This window comes from Protopterus annectens, chromosome 14.part0 (assembly GCF_019279795.1).
Source record: "Protopterus annectens isolate FY-2018-M chromosome 14.part0, PAN1.0, whole genome shotgun sequence".
NCBI classification, from domain to species: Eukaryota; Metazoa; Chordata; order Ceratodontiformes; family Protopteridae; genus Protopterus; species Protopterus annectens.
This window is the reverse complement of record NC_056748.1, coordinates 224,330,850-224,350,302: the sequence shown is the minus strand read 5'-3', so window position 1 is coordinate 224,350,302 and position 19,453 is coordinate 224,330,850. Positions and strand designations below refer to the sequence as shown.

Sequence of the window (19,453 nt, the reverse complement as noted above, 5' to 3'; positions counted from 1 at the left end):
CACTTGTTTATCTTCTTTCGACTTTTCCCAGTTAGTTGTTGCCACAGCGGAACTCCAGTCCGCTAATAATTGGCAGTGAATTTTTACGGTGTCGGGTTGCCAGCCTGGCACCCAACCATCAAAGAAGGCACACCCACACACTCTCGAACCTACCTGCATGACTTTAAATTCACTCAACCATGGGGAGGACATGTAGAATCTGCACAGAAGGTGCTCCAGCCGAGAATCAAACTGGAAAACCTCTTGCTGTGAGGCGACAATGCTAACAGCTGCAGCACTGTGGCCTCTTGTACTGATTCAAAATTTGTGAAAATCCATCCAGAAGCTGGGGTGTAAAAGGATAAGTCTCTGACTATGGCCCAGACAACCCAGGTTTGATTAGCAGCTCAGGCACTTGATGGAACTGGCAGTAGAGGGTGGGTTTGCCTATCCTGGAGGGAGGGTGGGGAGGACCAGAAGACATACAGCCACAATCACTTAGAGCAGGGTCAGCATATATCAAGTGTCCTAGGGGTCAGCTTACAGCTCAAAGTTAGGGGCTTAAATGCTGTCATTGCTGTAATTTTAGCATCAGCACAAACTCTTTAATGTTTGTCTGAATGATGCCTCCTGCCCAAAAAGCTCCTGCCTTAGTGGTTCTGCAGATTCTACATCAATAGTGAATTAATGGACTTGAGTTCAGTAGGTGAGGCCTGATAGCTGCCAGGCAGAAAGGGAAAAGCACCTAAGAAAACACATGCAAATGCACTTGGCTTATTTATTTCAAATTTAGTCATTAGCTTACCCCTTTTTAAATGTAAAACTTACAGAATATTGCCATCAATTAAATCGCTTGTACTGTTATATTACAATAGCATAATACCGAACGTTGCAATAATCATTAAATGTAAAATTCAGTCTATATTGTTCATTGCAATATATGATCATCAGTAAATCTCTCTGATACACAAGTAAATTTTATAAACATTGTCTTGGAAAATGTTATACACATAGTTACCCCAAAAAGTAAGTTGTATGTGTCCCATAGTCTGAGTGGTTTTGTAATACAAATACTTTTGGTAGGATTTGTTTCAGTATGAAAAATCGCTTCAAACACATTTGTGTTAAAATTTTACTCACACAACAACTTAACCTACCACTTTGATCAGCATAAGGTTTTATTCTTTCCTGCTGCACTGATAACTATTTTTCATTCTTTTTGGTGAAACTGCATTGCTTTAGGCAATTAAAAATGCATCTTGCATGAGACCGTCTCTTCACCGATCAGTTGTATATTTACACATCACAGCTTTGCACCATGAATGCTTAATAATTACATGGATTCAGAGCTGTGATAGACATGTCCTATACTTACTGTTTTAATAGTCACTAAGGTGCTCCAAGCTAGGATGTCTATGTGCATGTAAGCAAAGACCTTTAATAGACATATGCAGCAGAACCCTTCTACGTAAATATTGTACACTTGGTAAAGCTGTTTTAGTTAGTCCTGAGCTTCCCCAGATGATGGTGATGATGATGGGTTAACCATTACTTTAGATTATCTAGATCTGCCTGGAGCTGGTATATAGTGTGACAGAGGTTAGATTTGTATATGACCATGTCATCAGCATAGAGGAGAAGTAGGGGCTGACCCAGGGTAAGGTGTTGCTGATGGCTACTTCCGCCAGAGAGTTGAGAATATGCCAGTCTCTAACATCAAAGGGTTTGGTGAGATCAATGAAATGGTTCTTGTGATGCTGCCCTTGTCAGTGTTTATTAGGATGTCATCTGTGAGTGACCAAATAGCCTTCATGTTATTTCTACCAGGCCAGAAGTAATGTTGCTAATGGGAGAGGAGGTGATACTGTTTGAAATATTAAGAAAGTTTAATGTAATTTTTTTTAAGGATTTTATCTAAAGGTGGGAACAGTGGGTATGGTTACTTTGTTTGGGCATGAGTTTGATGATGCTGTTTTCCAGGGAGAGGGTTTTGTGTTTTTCAGTGATACATAGGTTGTAGATATGGGTGAGAAGGTGAATTACTTGTTCTCTGCAGTTGTTTATGAACTAGGGAAAGCGATTCTTTGAGCCAAGGAGGATGCCTCTTTGAATGTTGTTGGATTGTTCTCTCTCTGTGTTGTACTAGTTTGAAGTTGCAGAGTGGATGTGAGGAGTAATGAGGTTGGAAGGTTAGGAAGTTGCTGAATTTTAGTAGGATGTCTTTTGGGAAAGGTTGATATTGCTGTGTGGTATAGAGGAGGATGGGGTTGTTGCTTGTAAGTGTTAAATGGCCTGTAACTGTTTTGGGATCCAATGAAATGTGATTGTCTTGTTACATGAAGGGAGGTTGTGTGCCTTCTCATGGATCATTTAGCTAAATTTCTGAAGCTGTTAATTTATTTCAATTGAAAAAAGTGAGAGTCAGTTTTTTTTTAGAATTACTCCAGGATTCATTTCTAAGTTTTAGTCAATGCTTTAAACTTCTCTGGTTAGCCAGTTGGGCTTTGGGGAGTTTACAGTGCCCTTTTACTTCAGGGAAAAAGCAGTTTTGCAGATTTTTAAGGGCTGTGGCTAATGTGTTGGCTGCTGATGTTGGCCATCAAAGGTGAGGATGTTAGACTAGTAAAAAGGGGAAAGATGTGTTTTTTATTTGGATATCTTGGCTCTGGATTATTGTACTTCAACACCCTTACCCCATGTGCAAACATGGGAAAAGGGGATTGTGGGTGGATGGATGGATTTTTGTTGCAGATTGGGGTCTGAACACCTTAAGTATTGCAAGAGTTTATGGCTTAGTTTGTGATGGAGAAAGTAGTGGGGCTATGGTCACTGAGGGTTGGGGAAAATGGAGATGAAGGTGACAGAGGAGGGCATGTTCAACAACTATGGTTAGGCAGTGATACAATATGAGCAACATTTTGTTATGACTGCAGCTGTGTATGAGATACTGGAAGAAATGAAAGAATGCACTTACTGGGTTTTAGCTGTACTTGTTTTCTTGTGTTATGTCTTTGACAAAGAGGTTATGGATGAAAGAAGTATTAATGTTTTATTAAGTTATTACAAACATGTTTAGAACAGTATCAAGAAAATAGTAAAGTATTCAAGGATATAGTGAAGATAGAAGGAATTTATCTGTTAAGATACGAAATTCCATTGCTAGGGATAAAATATGGCAAAAGATAACTCTAAAAGTCTAAATAGTGAAGGGAAATATGTTATAAAAAGCAATGATGGAAAAATAATTATAGTTTTGCAAGCAAACAAACAAAACATTACTTTTGTCATGCAAGAGGGTTAGAAAGGTGTGGGATATACCATGGAAAGAAAACTGGAAGGTATAAAGAAAATTGAAGACATTGACATGAATATGATATTGTATGAACGTTGTGGACAAAATCTTGACAGTATGATAAAAATAGTTAATTTTTGGATAACTTGGGAATTTTGGAATGATAAAACAAATGAAGTATTACTTAATAAAAATATATATCTTTTCAGACATTTTAAGAAAAATTAGAATGTGGTTGTGACAGAACGAGTACGGAGTAATATGCAGAAAATTGTGATGCGGATAATGAATTGATATCTACAGAGGAAATGCATGATGTTTGTGCATAATTAATTTTTTTTCAAAAGAGAACATGAAAATATGGATATAAGTAAAAATGTATATAAAGGATTCCTACTATTTCCGACAAGTGCCTTGAAAACTTTTACGTTTACTACCACCAACTTAGGTAGATGGCACTTTAGTTTAACATTTCATCCAAAGGGTGGCACACCCAGGAGTGCAGTACACCCTAAAGCTGCACTGGATGTCAATAATGGAGAATAAATCCAGTCAACCTAGACAGAGCTATAATCCATAATGAAGGAAAATGTTCTTGACTGATAAAGTTGCCAAAAATTCCTGTGGGTAAACAATGTCAGGAAAGTTTGGTGGAAATAGTTCACTTTTGGCTGTATGCCTCATAGGAAGTCCCATGGGGAGTCATAATGTCAAAACCAGAACAGATGGATGAGGTTTGTATTGATCATTTTTTTCATGCTAGACAACATCCACACCAAGAAGGTAACGTGTTGTTAAATTAGAAGGAAACAAATAAGAAATTTGGTAAATCACAAAATTCATACGGATCAGATTAATAAAGCAGTTCGAAGGACAGGAATCATACTTTGCTTCAATCAAGCTGAATATTTCCCTCAACCAGTAATTATTCTATAAAAAGGAGTTGCGATGTATATCTTTAAATCAAAACGTCAAGTAAAATTTGTATTTTTAATGTATGTGTGCCCATTCATTATATTTATAAGGGGCACCTATTGTCTCCCTGGAGCTCTGGCATATGCATTTGCTTATTATGAAGTTTGCACAGATTTTATTTTTTAACCTGCTAAGTACGGTCGCAATGTTCTGTGTTGGGTGATTATTGCTTATTAAAGAACAGTTGACATTCACAACGTTCCCCTGTTTTTTTTTTTTTTTTGATATAATTAAAGAATATCAGTTTTACTACTGCATTCAACATTTGAGTTCAGGCTGAATTTATAATTAGATATTGAAAGTTTAATATGAAAATGAACACGTTTGTGTACTTTATTTGAACTAGACTAGACAGGAACAGAAGATTAACCATGGGATTCCATGCCATGTGGTATCCCAGCTGAATCTAACACTACAACATTCTTAAAATGTTATTTCGTGTGTGTGTTCCGCGCTTATCTAATTGACATAAAGTTACTCTACCTTACTACCACCAACACTTCCATTTTATTTTTAACATTTTGTCCCATACCAAATAATGTCTACTGTTGTACATAACTCTCAACCTCTTAGAGCAAATCTGGGCAAAACCATAAATAAAACGAGGACAAAGGCCCAAAAATAGGGACAATTTTTAAATATTGCTCTCGCATACTTAGAAAATTGATAGCACAACAGGTTTTGGATTACCATGAATTGTCTGAAGGGTACGAAGTCTGAAACTCAAATGTCTCATTAACTTCAGTCTTTAATGTCGTACCAGTAATTTGCCAGAAAAACACAAATTTTATGAAAAATGGACCAAAAATATGTGGCAAAAAAATCCGGACATTGTGCGAAAACCTGTACAGTTAATAGGAATGTTTGAAATAACAACTAAAACGGGTTTAGATCACTAATACTTCCTTGAGGATCGAAGAATATGTAAAAGTCATAAAAGGTTCAGTCTTAATTAACGTAAATTACATGATGATGCAAGGGCAACCTGTGTATAACTAATGTGCATATACACGACACTTCGATATTCTGTGTTTTATATCTTGTTAATATATTTCGCTGCTAGGGCTGCCACCTTTTCAAATGCCCAAAGTGGGACATTTTTGGTACAAATGTCAGATTTTGCAGCCCAAAACATACCCACGGCCAGTACAAAGGACAGAAATTCATTTTTTTTGCCTAAATAAAAGCTTATTCTTGTAGCATTTTAGTTGCTTATTCTGTTTCTTATAACATTTAGGTGTTTCAGATACAGAACAACCATTTTATGCAACTATTACATAAAATATAGGAAAAAATGTTGTCCTAAAATCTCAGGACATTTGCCATTTTTACAATTTTTTTGCAGGACACAACTGCCCAAAGAGGGACTGTCCCTATTCGCTGCATGTATGTGCCACATTTGTAATGACAGTATCTTTTAAGTAAATCTGGAGCTTTTCGCCTCGGTCCGATGAAGAATGACTTTTGAGCTATATTAGATTATCGTATTTAACAGAAATAACTAAATGACATCCTTGGCTAGGGGTATTTTGAGAGCAGAGCTTATTAATACATAATTTCCGCTGTATATTTTACTAGTTTCGTTATTTCGTCAACGTTTTAGTCTGTATATCTGTGTCTAATCAAACATTTAATAAATCAATCCATGCATTCGTTAATTTGCCTTTATGGCTATAATTATCAGTTTTCGCCTAACAACAAAGTCAGCAACTCCACACAGCCTTGGTTTGTTTGCAGGGCTGTCGCATATTCATAACTTATAGGAATGCAAGAGCAGAGGACATCAGGAACGCCACGAATCAGTTTTATAAATTCAAAGGATTTATTATATACGAGTTGAATTACAAAAGAAGGGAGGAGGAGGCGGGGTGTTACTTCACCGCCTGCTTTTCTTATTGGCTTGGAGGAAATTCAACCAATATATTTTAACCACTCATGGACGACATGGTGGAGGGTAACAAATAGAGAAGTTAGGCGGGTTTATGCTGCCCAATCGGCTGAATGAGGAGGAGCCAGTATGTGTTGTGTGCAGAAATAGACATTTTAAACTTTCAACGCTGAATTTATTAGATCACAAGTATTAGTGAGTTGGTCTGTCTGTCTGATTATTCCTAATATGGCTGGATCTGCAAAGGCATTGTCTCAAGGTAAGCTGTAAGTAAACTGGAATTTCGAGTTCAGTGCTTGTGCAATTCCTTATTTCCCGGAAGTTCTGCTTGACATGTAAATACTGCAGTTCAGCATACCTTGCATGTGCTGATTTAGATTCCAGGATATAGTACATCGCATATGTATTACTCCACTAGGCCTTCTGGTGTACTAAGTGACGTTGGATTCTTTTTAAGATATACATTTATTAACCTAATGAACCAAGCCTATGCAGACATTTCTCGTCATCAGATATAAATTACATATTTAATGTTCGTAGAAAAGAGTTTCACTTTGCATAATGGTGCCTGGTGTATATCGACAGCAATGGGCTAAGGCAGTCTTGAGAAATCGTTTGCCGCTCCTTCCGAAATTTACAGCTGTTTTGACAGGCTGTCAGCTTCAGAATTGTTTGAAGAGTCTCCATTTGATAACCTGAGTTCTGAATCTTTCTTTTTCCTGGACTGGCGAAGGGGAGGCTGATGTAATAACAATTCCATTATTAACAAGCTTCTGACAGCAGCTAATTCCACTTGCATTCTTTATATATAATGTGTTATTGCAATGATAAACTTTTTTTCAACCATATGCTTGTTTGGTAGGTTCAGAGCAGTGCAGTTAAGTTATAATTTTGTAGCAAAAACTCCTCACGTATTACATCAACATTTATATGAACACCTGCTCCTCAACAGTTGCTGCAACCACCCTTCCCAATTTTAGATAAAAAAAATGTAGGTGCTTCTTCTCGCAGAAGTGGGCGTAGCCTCAGTGATTGCACGTGAAACGGGAATGTATCCATACCTCTCAAGTGTACCTCATTACGAGGAACGCACCTCATTTGGAGTCTTAAAAAGTGGATGTTCCTCAAAGTTCCTCATTGAAAAGGCGTGTCACACATTCAGTGTTAGGTATTTTTTAACTGCTAGCCATGGGTAAATAGATATGAATCATATTAATTCATTAAAATATCTTTTTTATAAGTAAAACCAGCATATTTTAGCCATCATATGACCTTAGTTGAAGTTGTTAATAAGCCCTTAGTAAGTGTTCCACATTTTGCCCATTTGTCACACATTGTGAGGGCTAATGTTCCTCATTTTGGAGAAAGGAGGTTGAGAGCTATGAATATGCTAATTAAAAACTATATGTATACTATCTCCGAGATCGCTATACCTTTAGGAAAACGGCAAACTACGAATAGACAATGAATATTCATACCGCCGTTACTTTGCTTTCACCGATTATTGGGTGGTGGTCGTGGTTTGGATGGAGTTGCTACCATCCTGCGAGCAAGGGAGCCCGCAGGATTTTTTGCAGGGGGGTGCAAACCCAGAGCCCCACCCACATAGCTCTCCCCGCCCCCTGCCAACACAGCCACGCCCAAGTCCACCCACCCCAAGCCCCGCCCACACAGCCATTCCAGTGTCCCATTACTTGGCTATTTCTCCCCATTTGCTGTAGACACTGTTCAAATCTGTGTGCATACTGTTTTATGCTTTAGTTCTACAATGATTACAGGCAGTTGGATTTAATTTACAACTTTTATTTCAAACATTATAGCCCAAACACAGACATTTACTAAACCTAAACAAAGCAATAGTCTTACAATGAAAACAGACTTGGCATTAAAGCTTCTCTACTTTTGAAACTCACATTCAGTGAAACAGCATTGAAACCCACATTCAAAGAAAATGCATCTGGCCAGTGGCAGGTTATTTACCTTTGAACTGTTTTCAAGCAATAGTCTCCTTGCACACTGTTAGGGCCATGCAAAAGTTATTTGATTTACCTGATTGTCTTAATTATAATATATAATTGAATTATATCCCTTGTATTATACAGCAACACTTGTCTGAGTGTCTCTGCCGAAGTAAAAGTAATCTGAATAATTCCACATTAAAGATATCTGAAACTAATGAAGATGTTGTTGCTAGAAAACAACTGTATATTTCAGTATTTCATCTACAAATTCAGTGCCTGCTGCTGTCAAAAAATAAATTGCCTATGTTAAATTAAAAAAATGGTAAGCTGGTATATTGCAATAGAAAATGGATGGCAAGCTGAAAAACAGGTTCATAGTTATTAGGCATCTCATCCAAAGAAGGACATCTTCAGGACTGCAGCATACAAATGTACATGCTGTAGGAATCAAACCTCAAGCCTCTACATTAAGATGCAAATATTCTACTTGTGGTGCTACTAACATAGCTTTAAAACTTTATACCACAATAGAGATACCATTTGCTAAACAAAACAGTTGCACATTGTAAATAGACTTGGCATGAGCAGCAGTAAACTTCGCTTCCCTTAAAACTCACAGTTCCTTGAAAATAAATTCCACCTGCTAACTTAACTTGGGCATTTCACTTTCTCTCTCTCACAAACATACCACACCCCTCAAGGCCTCAACCTTAGTGCAAGAAATCTGGACAAAGCCTAAAATAAATAGGGACGGATTATAAATATGGCTCTCATAAACTTAGAAAATTGCAAGAGTAACAGGATTTGTGTTAGTATGCATTTTCCTAAATGATATGACGTCTAAAACTGAAATGTCTCATTATTTAGCAACTTCAATCCTTTTTAGAAGGAATATGGGGCAAAAATCTGGACATTCTGCAAAAACCTGGACAGCTGAGGGGTATGCTACCTCACACACACACACACACACACACCAACTTCTTAGTGCAAGAAATACATAAAACAGATTTTTTTCAAAGTTACAACTGTAAACTCTGTGTGACCATGGTGTTGGTTTTTGACAGAAAGGTATAAAGGAACTCATGGCTATGTATATAGTTGAATCTCTCTGTACTGAACTACTCCCTACCGTAATGCTGCTTTAATAAATAGTGTTTGCATTCAGAAACTTTTACAGTTTTTATACTGAATTTTATAGCTACATGAATTAGAAAATAACCAGTTTCCTTTTCAGAGGCTAACCTAAAAAGTCCACTCTTTACAAGCACTGCTTCCCCTGGAAAACATCAGAGACCTGGTTCAAGACCGATGACAGCACCCCTTTAATGCAGGATTTCAATACCTGCTCATCACAGAGACCTGGTTCAAGACCGATGACAGCACTCCTTTAATGCAGGATTTCAATACCTGCCACAAGTTCAGGTCTACCACCTTAGATGAAAGGGTGATGGTATCTACATATTCTTAAAGAACAATTGATCTCCAGACTTGCTAGGTGAGATAATGACGTGGAATTCCTCTACATCCAACTTAGCATTAACAAAACTCCTTACTGTGTCATACCTAACTATAGGTCCCCTCTATGTACCCCATCAGTCCATATCTCCTACCTAACTAATATGGTGTCCCTATGCATTAAGCCAATACCATTATTCTAGGAGACTTCAATCACGTTTTCTTCCAAAATTGCCATTTTGAGGAGGGATTATTAGGGGAGAACAACATTTTGAGCCAAAATTGGGGACAATGGAGAGGTTTGGATATTCCTACATCTACAAAGCGATTTGCACATACCTCTCAGCCTCTTAATGCAGGAAATCTGGACAGGGTCAAATATTAGGGAACACAAACACTACTAAAAATTGCTCTTGTATAAACTTAAGACAAGTGATAGAATAACAGGTTTTGCATTAGCATACATTTTTCTGAAGGTTATGACATCTGAAACTCAATGTCTCTCATTTAGTGACTTCATTCCTAAATTACTTGCTAGAAAATCACACATTGTATGAGGAACAAACCAAAAATAAGAAGCAAATATCAATTCATTCTGCAAAAATATGGACAACTGAGAGGTATAGTTCAACCGGGGCTGTCTAAGTTTGCTACTCTCCCCCCCTCACAAAATCATGGTCGAATGGAGCCTCCCCCCTGCAGCCATTCCAATGTCCCATTCCTTGGTTATTTTGCCCCATTTACCATAAACACTGTAATGTGCATACTGCTTTACTTCTGCAATGATTTAGATTTCATTTGAAAGTTTTATTTTGCATTTTACAGCACAAACCCTAATATCTGTTAAGCAAAGCAATGCAGTCTCACAATGAAAATAGACTTAGCATTAAAACTTCTCTGCCCTTGAAACTCACATGCATTGAAACAGCATTGAATTGAAACCCACATTCAAAGAAAATACATTTTGCCAGTGGCAGATAAAGATCAAGTTTGGGCTATTTTTCAAAATCATAGGCACCTTGAGCGTGAAACATACACATGCTCTTTGATACACCTTCCTGACTGCATTACATTATATTCCTTGTACTCACATGCATTGAAACAGCATTGAATTGAAACCCACATTCAAAGAAAATACATTTTGCCAGTGGCAGATAAAGATCAAGTTTGGGCTATTTTCAAAATCATAGGCACCTTGAACGTGAAACATACACATGCTCTTTGATACACCTTCCTGACTGCATTACATTATATTCCTTGTACAATATAGTACACTTGTTAGAGGGCATTTTAAATGTATTGTTTTGAGCATTTTTCCAGTAAACAATGAAACAAAATGCATACACCAAATGACAAAACTGCCCAATTCGGAACATTTGCATCATAAATAAGTCTACTCAACCTTCTATAGTCCACCAGTATCAGTAAATATGCACAATCTCTGAAGTAGTAAAATCCACATTAAAGAAATCTGTAACTAATAAAGAGGTTGCTGCTAACAAACAAGTTTATATGTCATGACTTGCCCTTGAAGAATAAATTGCCTATGTTGCATGTATTAAAAAAATGATAAGCTAGTAATACCACAATAGGGAATGGATAGCAAACTGATAACAGGTTCATAGTTACTAGGTATCTTTGCCAAAAAGGACTGCAGCATCCACCCCTTGTATAACACAGTACAGCATCAGCAATGCATCTAACTACTGTGGGAGTAGAACCCACAACCTTGAGCATCAAAAGCAACCTGTTGTGCTATTAACAATGCAAGCAGACTAAGCATAAACAGCATTAAACTTTTGTTCCCCTGCAGCTCTCAGCTCCTTGTAAAATCTACTCGACACTCAGCTGTATCTCTGAACTTTGCAGCACAAGAAATCTAGAAAAAGCCAAAATTTATTGGGGGGGGTGGACAAAAGGCCAAAAACCAGGGACACATTTTAAACATTGCTTGTATAATGTTGGAAAGTTGCTAGAATAAAATGCTGCGTTACCACCATACATTTCACTGCCACATCTTGAACCCAGGGACCCTGTGCAAAACAGAGCAACATACCACTATGCCAAATAAGCTGTTTTGTGAAAGAGGAAGATGGAAACTTAAATGGCTACCATCTAGTGAATCCAGTTCTCACCATAGCACAGCTGTCAACCTCTTAGCACAAAACACCTGAACAAAGCCAATAATGGGTGAATACAGCCCCAAACATTCAGTGAATTCAGTTCTCAACATACCTCTTATCAACCTCTTGGCAAAAAACAACCGGACAAAGCTAGTAATGGGGGAATATAGCCCCCAAACATATTCAGTTCTTACCATAGCTCTCAACCTTAGCACAAAACCTGGATGAAGTCAATAATGGGGGAATACAGTCCCAAAAATGGGGACAAATTTCAAATAACCATCTTATACACTTAGAAAATTGCTATAATAAAAGCTTTTGTGTTACCATACACTTTCTGAGAATATGAAGTCTGATATTCAAATGTAACATGGTAGGAAACAGGAGCACCCAGAGGAAGCTCGCACAAATGCAGGGAGGACATACAGACTGTGCACAGAAGGCACCACAGCCAAGAATCAAGCTGTAGAACCTCTTGCTATGAGGCAACGATGCAAACCATTGCACTGCTATGCCGTTCAATATCAAAACAGAATATTAACCTTAGCAAACATACTAGATTCTGGGAATTGGAGCTAAATTCTCTAGAAAGTATCCAAAAATGTTAACTTCAGATATGGAAGAAAACATAATAATGACAGGAAACTTTAATGGTATACTTAAAGAAAATGATACCAGTGCAGTTATCAAACCTAGAATTTCTGCAATAGTGAAGAATTTAGTAAACTTTAATGACTTTCTTAATCTTAGAAACAGCATGTGTACCCCTGGTAGTAACAGGAAATATACAGATGAGGAAGAAAAAAAACAATATTAGAAAATTAAAGAGCAGAACAGTTGCTTAGAAATGAAAAAGTAATTGATGCCTTTTAAACAAGGAAATAGAAAAAAGTATATAACATTTGTTAATAGAAATAAAGGTACAAAATAAAAGGTTGAAGGAAAATGAAGCTCCAAGTACTGACAGCATCACTTTTTTTTAATTATATAAAATATTACCTCACAGTGTTTTACCTCTCTTACAGAAAACATTTACAGAGACTAAACTGCATTTAACATACATCCATCATGGAAACATACACAATTTGTCCTTTACTAAAACAGGATAAAGATCCATCTTTGGGTTCTTCTTCTAGATGTATGACACACACACACACACACACACACACACACACACACCTTACTCACACTGACAAGCGTCCCTGTTATCTCCCGTGAAGTCCTCAGCTAAAGTAAACCCATAGCTCTGTTTCACTGCTCGCTGATCTGACTCCATCTTCAGTCCTCCTCCAGTCGCAGCTAAGGTAAACCCATCGCAAAACTGAAACCGTCTGTTTCAGTTCCTGCTCACAAACCTGAAACTGTCCGTTTCATTCCCGCTCGCAAAACTGAAAATATGCGCACTGAGTGATGATGTCTGTGCCTGGACTTGAAGGGTGTTCTTAAAGAAGAACGCCCTAAAAATAAAAAATAAATTTTTTTAAAATTTTAAACTAAGAAGATTAACTAGTCAGCCGATTCCAGGGGGGGTGCAAGTGCACCCCCTTGCACCTGCCTGCGGGCGCCCTTGCCTGCGAGGTACGTTTCTAATACAAAGTCGTTGTTTAAACCCAGCTCTCTGAATTTTAAGTAGGTTTTATATAGGAAACGCATCGGATATGGTAAAATATAATGACCTTTCATTTACAAGTGGTTATCAAATTTGTTGATGCAATATCTATTAGAAACTTGTGTATTTACTGGTAGCAGAAAATTGCATTGTTGTTACTTTATTACTGGCAAGGAAGAAGACTTTATTACTGAAATGTCATCAAACAGTATATTTCTTGTTTGCACATAGCGTATAAATTTCTTCACAAGTATCACTGTAGTCACCTTATTTCTCAGCAGAAATTGCACATAGTCACACATGGCACACTTAAAGCCAGTTTGGTGGAGGAACAGTTCACTTAATAGAACTAATTGAGGATGTTGGAGGAAGCTGTAGAACCCGGTGAAACCCATACTGACACACGAAAGGCATATGGACTCTCACACCAATGTTCTAAGGAGAATCATAAAAAAACTCATGAACTACATACGTACAAATATTTCAAGCAATAATGCCATTCTAGCCTGCCGATATACCCAAAACGTTGTTCCCATAATAAGTGTCCAGGCTGTTCTTAAAAATAGCTAGCGCTTGCTTTAATGTAATTTGGTAGTCTACTCCTCGCTTCAGCTACTCTCTCAGAGAACTAGTTAATAAACTTCTCCTTCATATGGAAACTTCTACACATGTTGCTTGATGATTCTTTACTACTTTTTGATTATCTCAAACATTCCTAGAGACAGCTGTCCCTAAATGCCCTAGATTCCAGAAAAAGGTCTCCTCTTAAATATATGTATAGGACAATGTACATGTTCAGATATTTTAGTTTTTCATAATGAGAGGTGAAGAGAGCACAGGCAGGGTGGAGTGGGTGGAGAAGAGTGTCAGGACTGATTTGTGAGTGAAAGGGAAGGTCTACAAGAGGGTAGTGAGACCAGCTATATTATATGGGTTGGAGACAGTGGCATGACAAAAAGACAGGAGTCAGAGTTGGATGTGGCAGAGTTAAAGATGTTAAGATTTGCACTGGGTGTTACGAGGGTAGACAGGATTAGGAATAAGTATATTAGAGGGTCAGCCCAGGTTGGATGGTTTGGAGACAAAGCCAGAGGCGAGATTGTGTTGGTTTGATCATGTGCTGAGGAGGGATGCTGGGTATATTGGGAAAAGGATAAAGCTGCCAGGTAAGAGGAAAAGAGGAAGGCCTAAGATAAGGTTTATGTATGTGGTACGCAGTATTCACAGACGCACCATTACCTCATTTTGGGTTCTTAAAAGTTTCCTCGAACTTCCGTTCTTCTTTGAAATACATGTTCCACATTCATCATAAGTTCCATTCAGTGAATGAAATTTTTAAAAAATAAAAATTAAAAATATTAATTATTAATTCATTAAAGGATCTTCTTTTAAGCAAAATTCAGCATATTTTATTTTTTAACCATCCCATGACCTTCTAGTTGAAGTAGCCAAAGCCATCAGTATGTGTTGTTCCACATGCCCATTTGTTCCACATTAGAGGAAAAGTGTTCTCATTTTGGAGATGGAAGGTTGAGAGCTATGATTGTGGTGAGAGAGGACATGCAGGTGGTTGGTGTGACAGAGCAAGATACAGAGGACAGGAAGAAATGAAAACAGATGATCTACTGTGACGACCCCTAATGGGAACAGCTGAAAGAAAAAGAAAGAAGAAGATGATGACATCATTTTCTATGGATGCTCTTGGTATACTTCTGCTGTACCCTCTCCAGTTTACTCATGCTTGTTTTCTTATAAGGTTTCCACATTGTTATCCCATACTCAAGTTTGGGACTTACGTAACTAAAAACAATGACTTCATCAGTTTTGATTTCTTAGGCTGTATAAATCTTTTTATGCAACCTATAGTTCTGTAACTGTCATTAACCAACTGGTTGATATAATAAAAAAAAATCTCAAAACTGGATTTATCTGTATACCAAGCCCATGAAATGAAGCTACAGTTTCAATCACTGTGCTCTATACTAAATATTAACCTTTCAATTTATGTCTCCCAAATCTCTTGTGCTTTTTTTTCCTCAAATTTTTTTTATTTTTCAAATACATTTGAATGAATTCCATAGTACAGCTCTTAATGTATACATTTACTTTATAAGTATGTCCAATCCATTATCAGAGTGTCTGATCAATTATTGTATAGTGTCAATCAAAGATAAGACTTTTCCCCAATGGTTGTTGATAAATGGCTTTGGATAAATTCTTTAATTTTAATTTCCAATAATGCTGTGGTCTTCAGTAGTCTGTAGAAGTCTTTCACAGATGGTATTGTGTTTTTATTCCATCTTCTTGTTATACACTTTCTTGAAATTACAAGTATAGTCCATACTAGATACATATTTGACCTATTCAAACCAGGACCTTCACTCACATTTAATAATACAAGAGCGTTAGTTAAATAAAATTAATTAAACAAAGCTTGTAGAAAGTTAGTAATACCATTCCAAAATGGCTTAATTTTAACACAAAGAAAATGTGGTTCCAATCTGCATTGTGTACTTGTTCACATCTCCAGCATATTCCTTTTATGGAAGAACTAATTTTACTGATTCTGTCTGGGATTAAGAATGCTCTCTGCAAGCATTTCCAATTAAAAACTTTCCAGTATTGTGTAAATGATGTATATTTTATTGATAATAAGATATTTGTTTTAATATCTTCAGTTAACTGTATTGCGTGTCCTTTTGTTATATATTTCCAATATGAGGTTTTAGGTGTTGTTTTATAGTTTATCGATATTTTGTAAAACTTTGAAATACTGTTTCCCATGGCAAAGTCATTACATACAATTTCATATATGTATTTCGAAAATTTAGGTATTTCTTTAAATGAACAATTGTTAATTATTCTACTTAAATCTTGTGAATATGGCAGAATATTCTGTAATGTTAGTCAGTCCTGTTGTGGAATTTTGTATGTTGTTTTTATTACTTGCATATCTAAAACTTTTAGTTTTTGATACTTTGGAACCAACAAACAAATCCTTTCTGTTCCCAGGAATTAATAATTTCTCTATATATTTTATGTGGAAAGTTCTTTGTGACTGTAAATGGTGTTAAAAGGTCAAACAAGATTTTTGAATCTATATTTGCATTAATAATTTTCCTAAATGAGTCAATGCAATAATTATACGAGTTTTAGTGGGTTTGGTTATTATATTGCATACTAATGCATAATATGTGCCATGGCAAATTGTTTTTATCTGTTATTTGAACATTTTTTTTGCAAATCATATTCATTTATTGATATTAGTTAGTAATTCTTTCCAATTTGTAGAGTAATTTGGACTTATCCAATCTGAGATTGTTTTAGATAGTCATGCTTTTATATATGTTTCTATATCAGGGAAGTTTAATCCTCCCTGTTTCCATGGTCTGACATGCTGTATTAAAGCTATTCTGTTTCTTTTGGAAAACCATAAAAATTTTATTAGGCATGAATTTATTTCTTTAAGTATATTCCTTTCTGGTAACAGTTGTATTGCCCGGCTATATACAGGATCTTGGGCAGTAAAACCATTTTTATTAACTGTAGTCTATCTTCAAATGTTAATATTATTTTGTTCCATTTTTCCAAAGAGATTTTAATTGTGTTGATGATATTGTAGTTTTTTTAGAGTAATTCATTATTATCCTTGTATAACTCAATTCCTAGATATTTTAAGGTAGATTCTTGTTTCCTTATGATGTGATCCCTCTTAGTCTGCAGTTTTTGTATTTAAAAATAAAAAAAAATTGATTTATTAAAATGGAGTCCTGAAGTCATGTGAAATTTGTCAATTAATATATCTAATTCTTCTAATGTCTCTTTTGTATTAGATAATGTTAGTAATATGCCATCAGCAAAGAACATTACTTTAGAATCGTGTTGTTCATAAACATCTATTCCTTTGATTTTTATATTGTTACGAATTGAATCTGCCAATATTTCAATAGCCAGAGCAAATAGAATCGGTGACATGGGACATCCTTGTTTAGTGCCTTTTGTTATATGTATAGATTCAGAGGTAAAAGGACCTAATTTGACATATGCTAAATTATTTGTGTGTGTATATATTACATATATATATATATATATATATATATATATATATATATATATATTTTTTTTTATATTCTCTAGAAGATGAACAAATGATGCAGGAAATTCTAATAGCATTAGGATTTTGAATAAACAGTCCCAATTTAGGGACTCAAAGGCTTTCTCTATATCTACGTAGAACACAGTGGCATTACAGTAGCTGAAATTAGAATTACAAAAGCTGTGCTGTCCAATAAAGACCGAACCAGGCAGGGCTAAAAGGCTAAAACAGGTTGTTTATGTAAACACTCCAGAACTCCACACAGAACAACAGGAACCAAACCTGTACCAAATAAGGTTATTCCAACTGTTAAATTTTGTATAAATCTTAGAAAGTGTTTAGTGTTATTGTTTATATATGTAATGAATCTAGGTATATCTTCATCAGGCCCTTTTCCTGATAATGAATAAAATAACCAAATAGCGGTATATAGCTATGCTAAAGTGCGGCCATCAACTTGCATAACAAACAAACACAGCCACCTTTTCGACAATACAAGCAAATAAATGCAGTTACTTTGTGATGCCACCCTGGCCAGGGTTAAATGACAGTATAAGTATCAAACCCTTCCTTCTTGATCAGTGGCTATATAGTTATTGTGTTGGTTTCTTTGATGATGACTTTGTATTGATGGTTTCATTTTTTTGTTGATGAGTTATTCTATGATTTTTATTTTTATTTGTTTATACCAATGTTTCAACCCTACATCTGTTAGTTAATGTTATTTTAAGTATAGTTTTGCACATTTATGTAAGGGGTTTATATATATATATGTTTGTATTATTTAGTTGATTTTAATATGTATTTTTAATATTGCATGTGCATGCTTCATAATAATGAAAATGAATTTTAATGAATCTTAATGAAATTTTAATGAAATGAAAGTCTGCTGTAAACCTGTTTAATTGTGTGGAGTTCTGAGTATTTACCTGCTAATAAATGGATGTTTTTAGGTCCTGTTGTTCTGTTCATGGATTATTGGAACTTACAGTTGTACTTTGTAATTAGCCTAGTGGCTACTGTCTTTGAAATTAGCTTTTACTTTTAGTTCATTGCGTTTGAGCGTCTGGTTACTTTAGTTAGTTTTGTGGCGTGGCTCGATCCTTTTCTTGCCTACTGAGCAGATTTGCTTCGCCTTTGCATGTGGGTCCCGTCTGCCTCATTAAAATGACGTCAGTAAACTGTTGAGCTGGGATGCGTCTTTTCAGGGATAGGTTGCACAAGCCGATAGTACTGAATTTTTAAAAGCTCTCAGGAGTCAGCATTAACTATTCTGATGCGGTCAACCTCTATTGACTAAGTCGCCCAATATTACATGTGTATTGGGAACGGACAAAGGGTCGAAATCCTCATCGAAACGCCAAACATTCCTAAATTCAAAAGGGAGCAAAGCTAACTCGCCGATTGACGCATGGATGATGCCGAAGTTCACATTGGATGTTTAGCCTAACCTATTCTATGATGCCCGGTTTCAACCGCTTAGGGCCTCTTCCTAAACAGTGTGAGACACCGAACACGTCTTCAGCAACGGTCAAAGGCAACAATGCTGACATGGCTAAAGACACTGTGGCTAAGGACACATCTAGTCCATGTGCTAGATCTAAGCAATTTAACAAAAGATCGTACTGAATCTGTAGCTAAATAAAAAGTGTCATGTCAACATTATTAGACTTTATTAATTGATGCAAAATGATTTTAAATGATGATGTAAATTTTGGTTGTAACATTACATTTAAATTGTAAACTTATGAGAAAATTTCTAAATTGTTACTTGATTCAATTAATATTCTTGTAAATTTGTTGGGCAAAAACTAAATTCAAAATCGCATGTTGGGTCGCATAAAAATCAAAAAAGGGTGTGTTTAATGCCTAATGGGTGTGCCTAAAGGATTAAGATTTTGGGTACTGCTAAGTTGAGGGCGTGTAGTGATTTAGTGGTGTATGAATTTAATTTGGTAGTGTATTATTTTGGCTTTGAAAGTGATTAAATTTACTGAGAAATTTAATGATTAGGCTGGAAATTTAATGATGAGAAAATTAACAGACTTGATGATGAGATTGAACAGGATTCTAGC

The 19,453-nt window shown here is 36.1% G+C and overlaps 1 protein-coding gene across 1 annotated transcript in view; it reads left to right on the top strand.

Annotated features, from left to right (window-relative positions):
- Nucleotides 1-6,254: 6,254 nt before the first annotated feature.
- The window catches only part of GSTO1 (glutathione S-transferase omega 1), a 561,581-nt gene continuing 548,382 nt past the window's right edge, over nucleotides 6,255-19,453 (top strand). Inside the window, exon 1 of the mRNA XM_044055949.1 lies at nucleotides 6,255-6,393. Within this exon, the coding sequence (XP_043911884.1) occupies nucleotides 6,363-6,393 (31 nt within the window). The 5' untranslated portion in view covers nucleotides 6,255-6,362. The remainder of the gene's footprint in view (nucleotides 6,394-19,453) is intronic.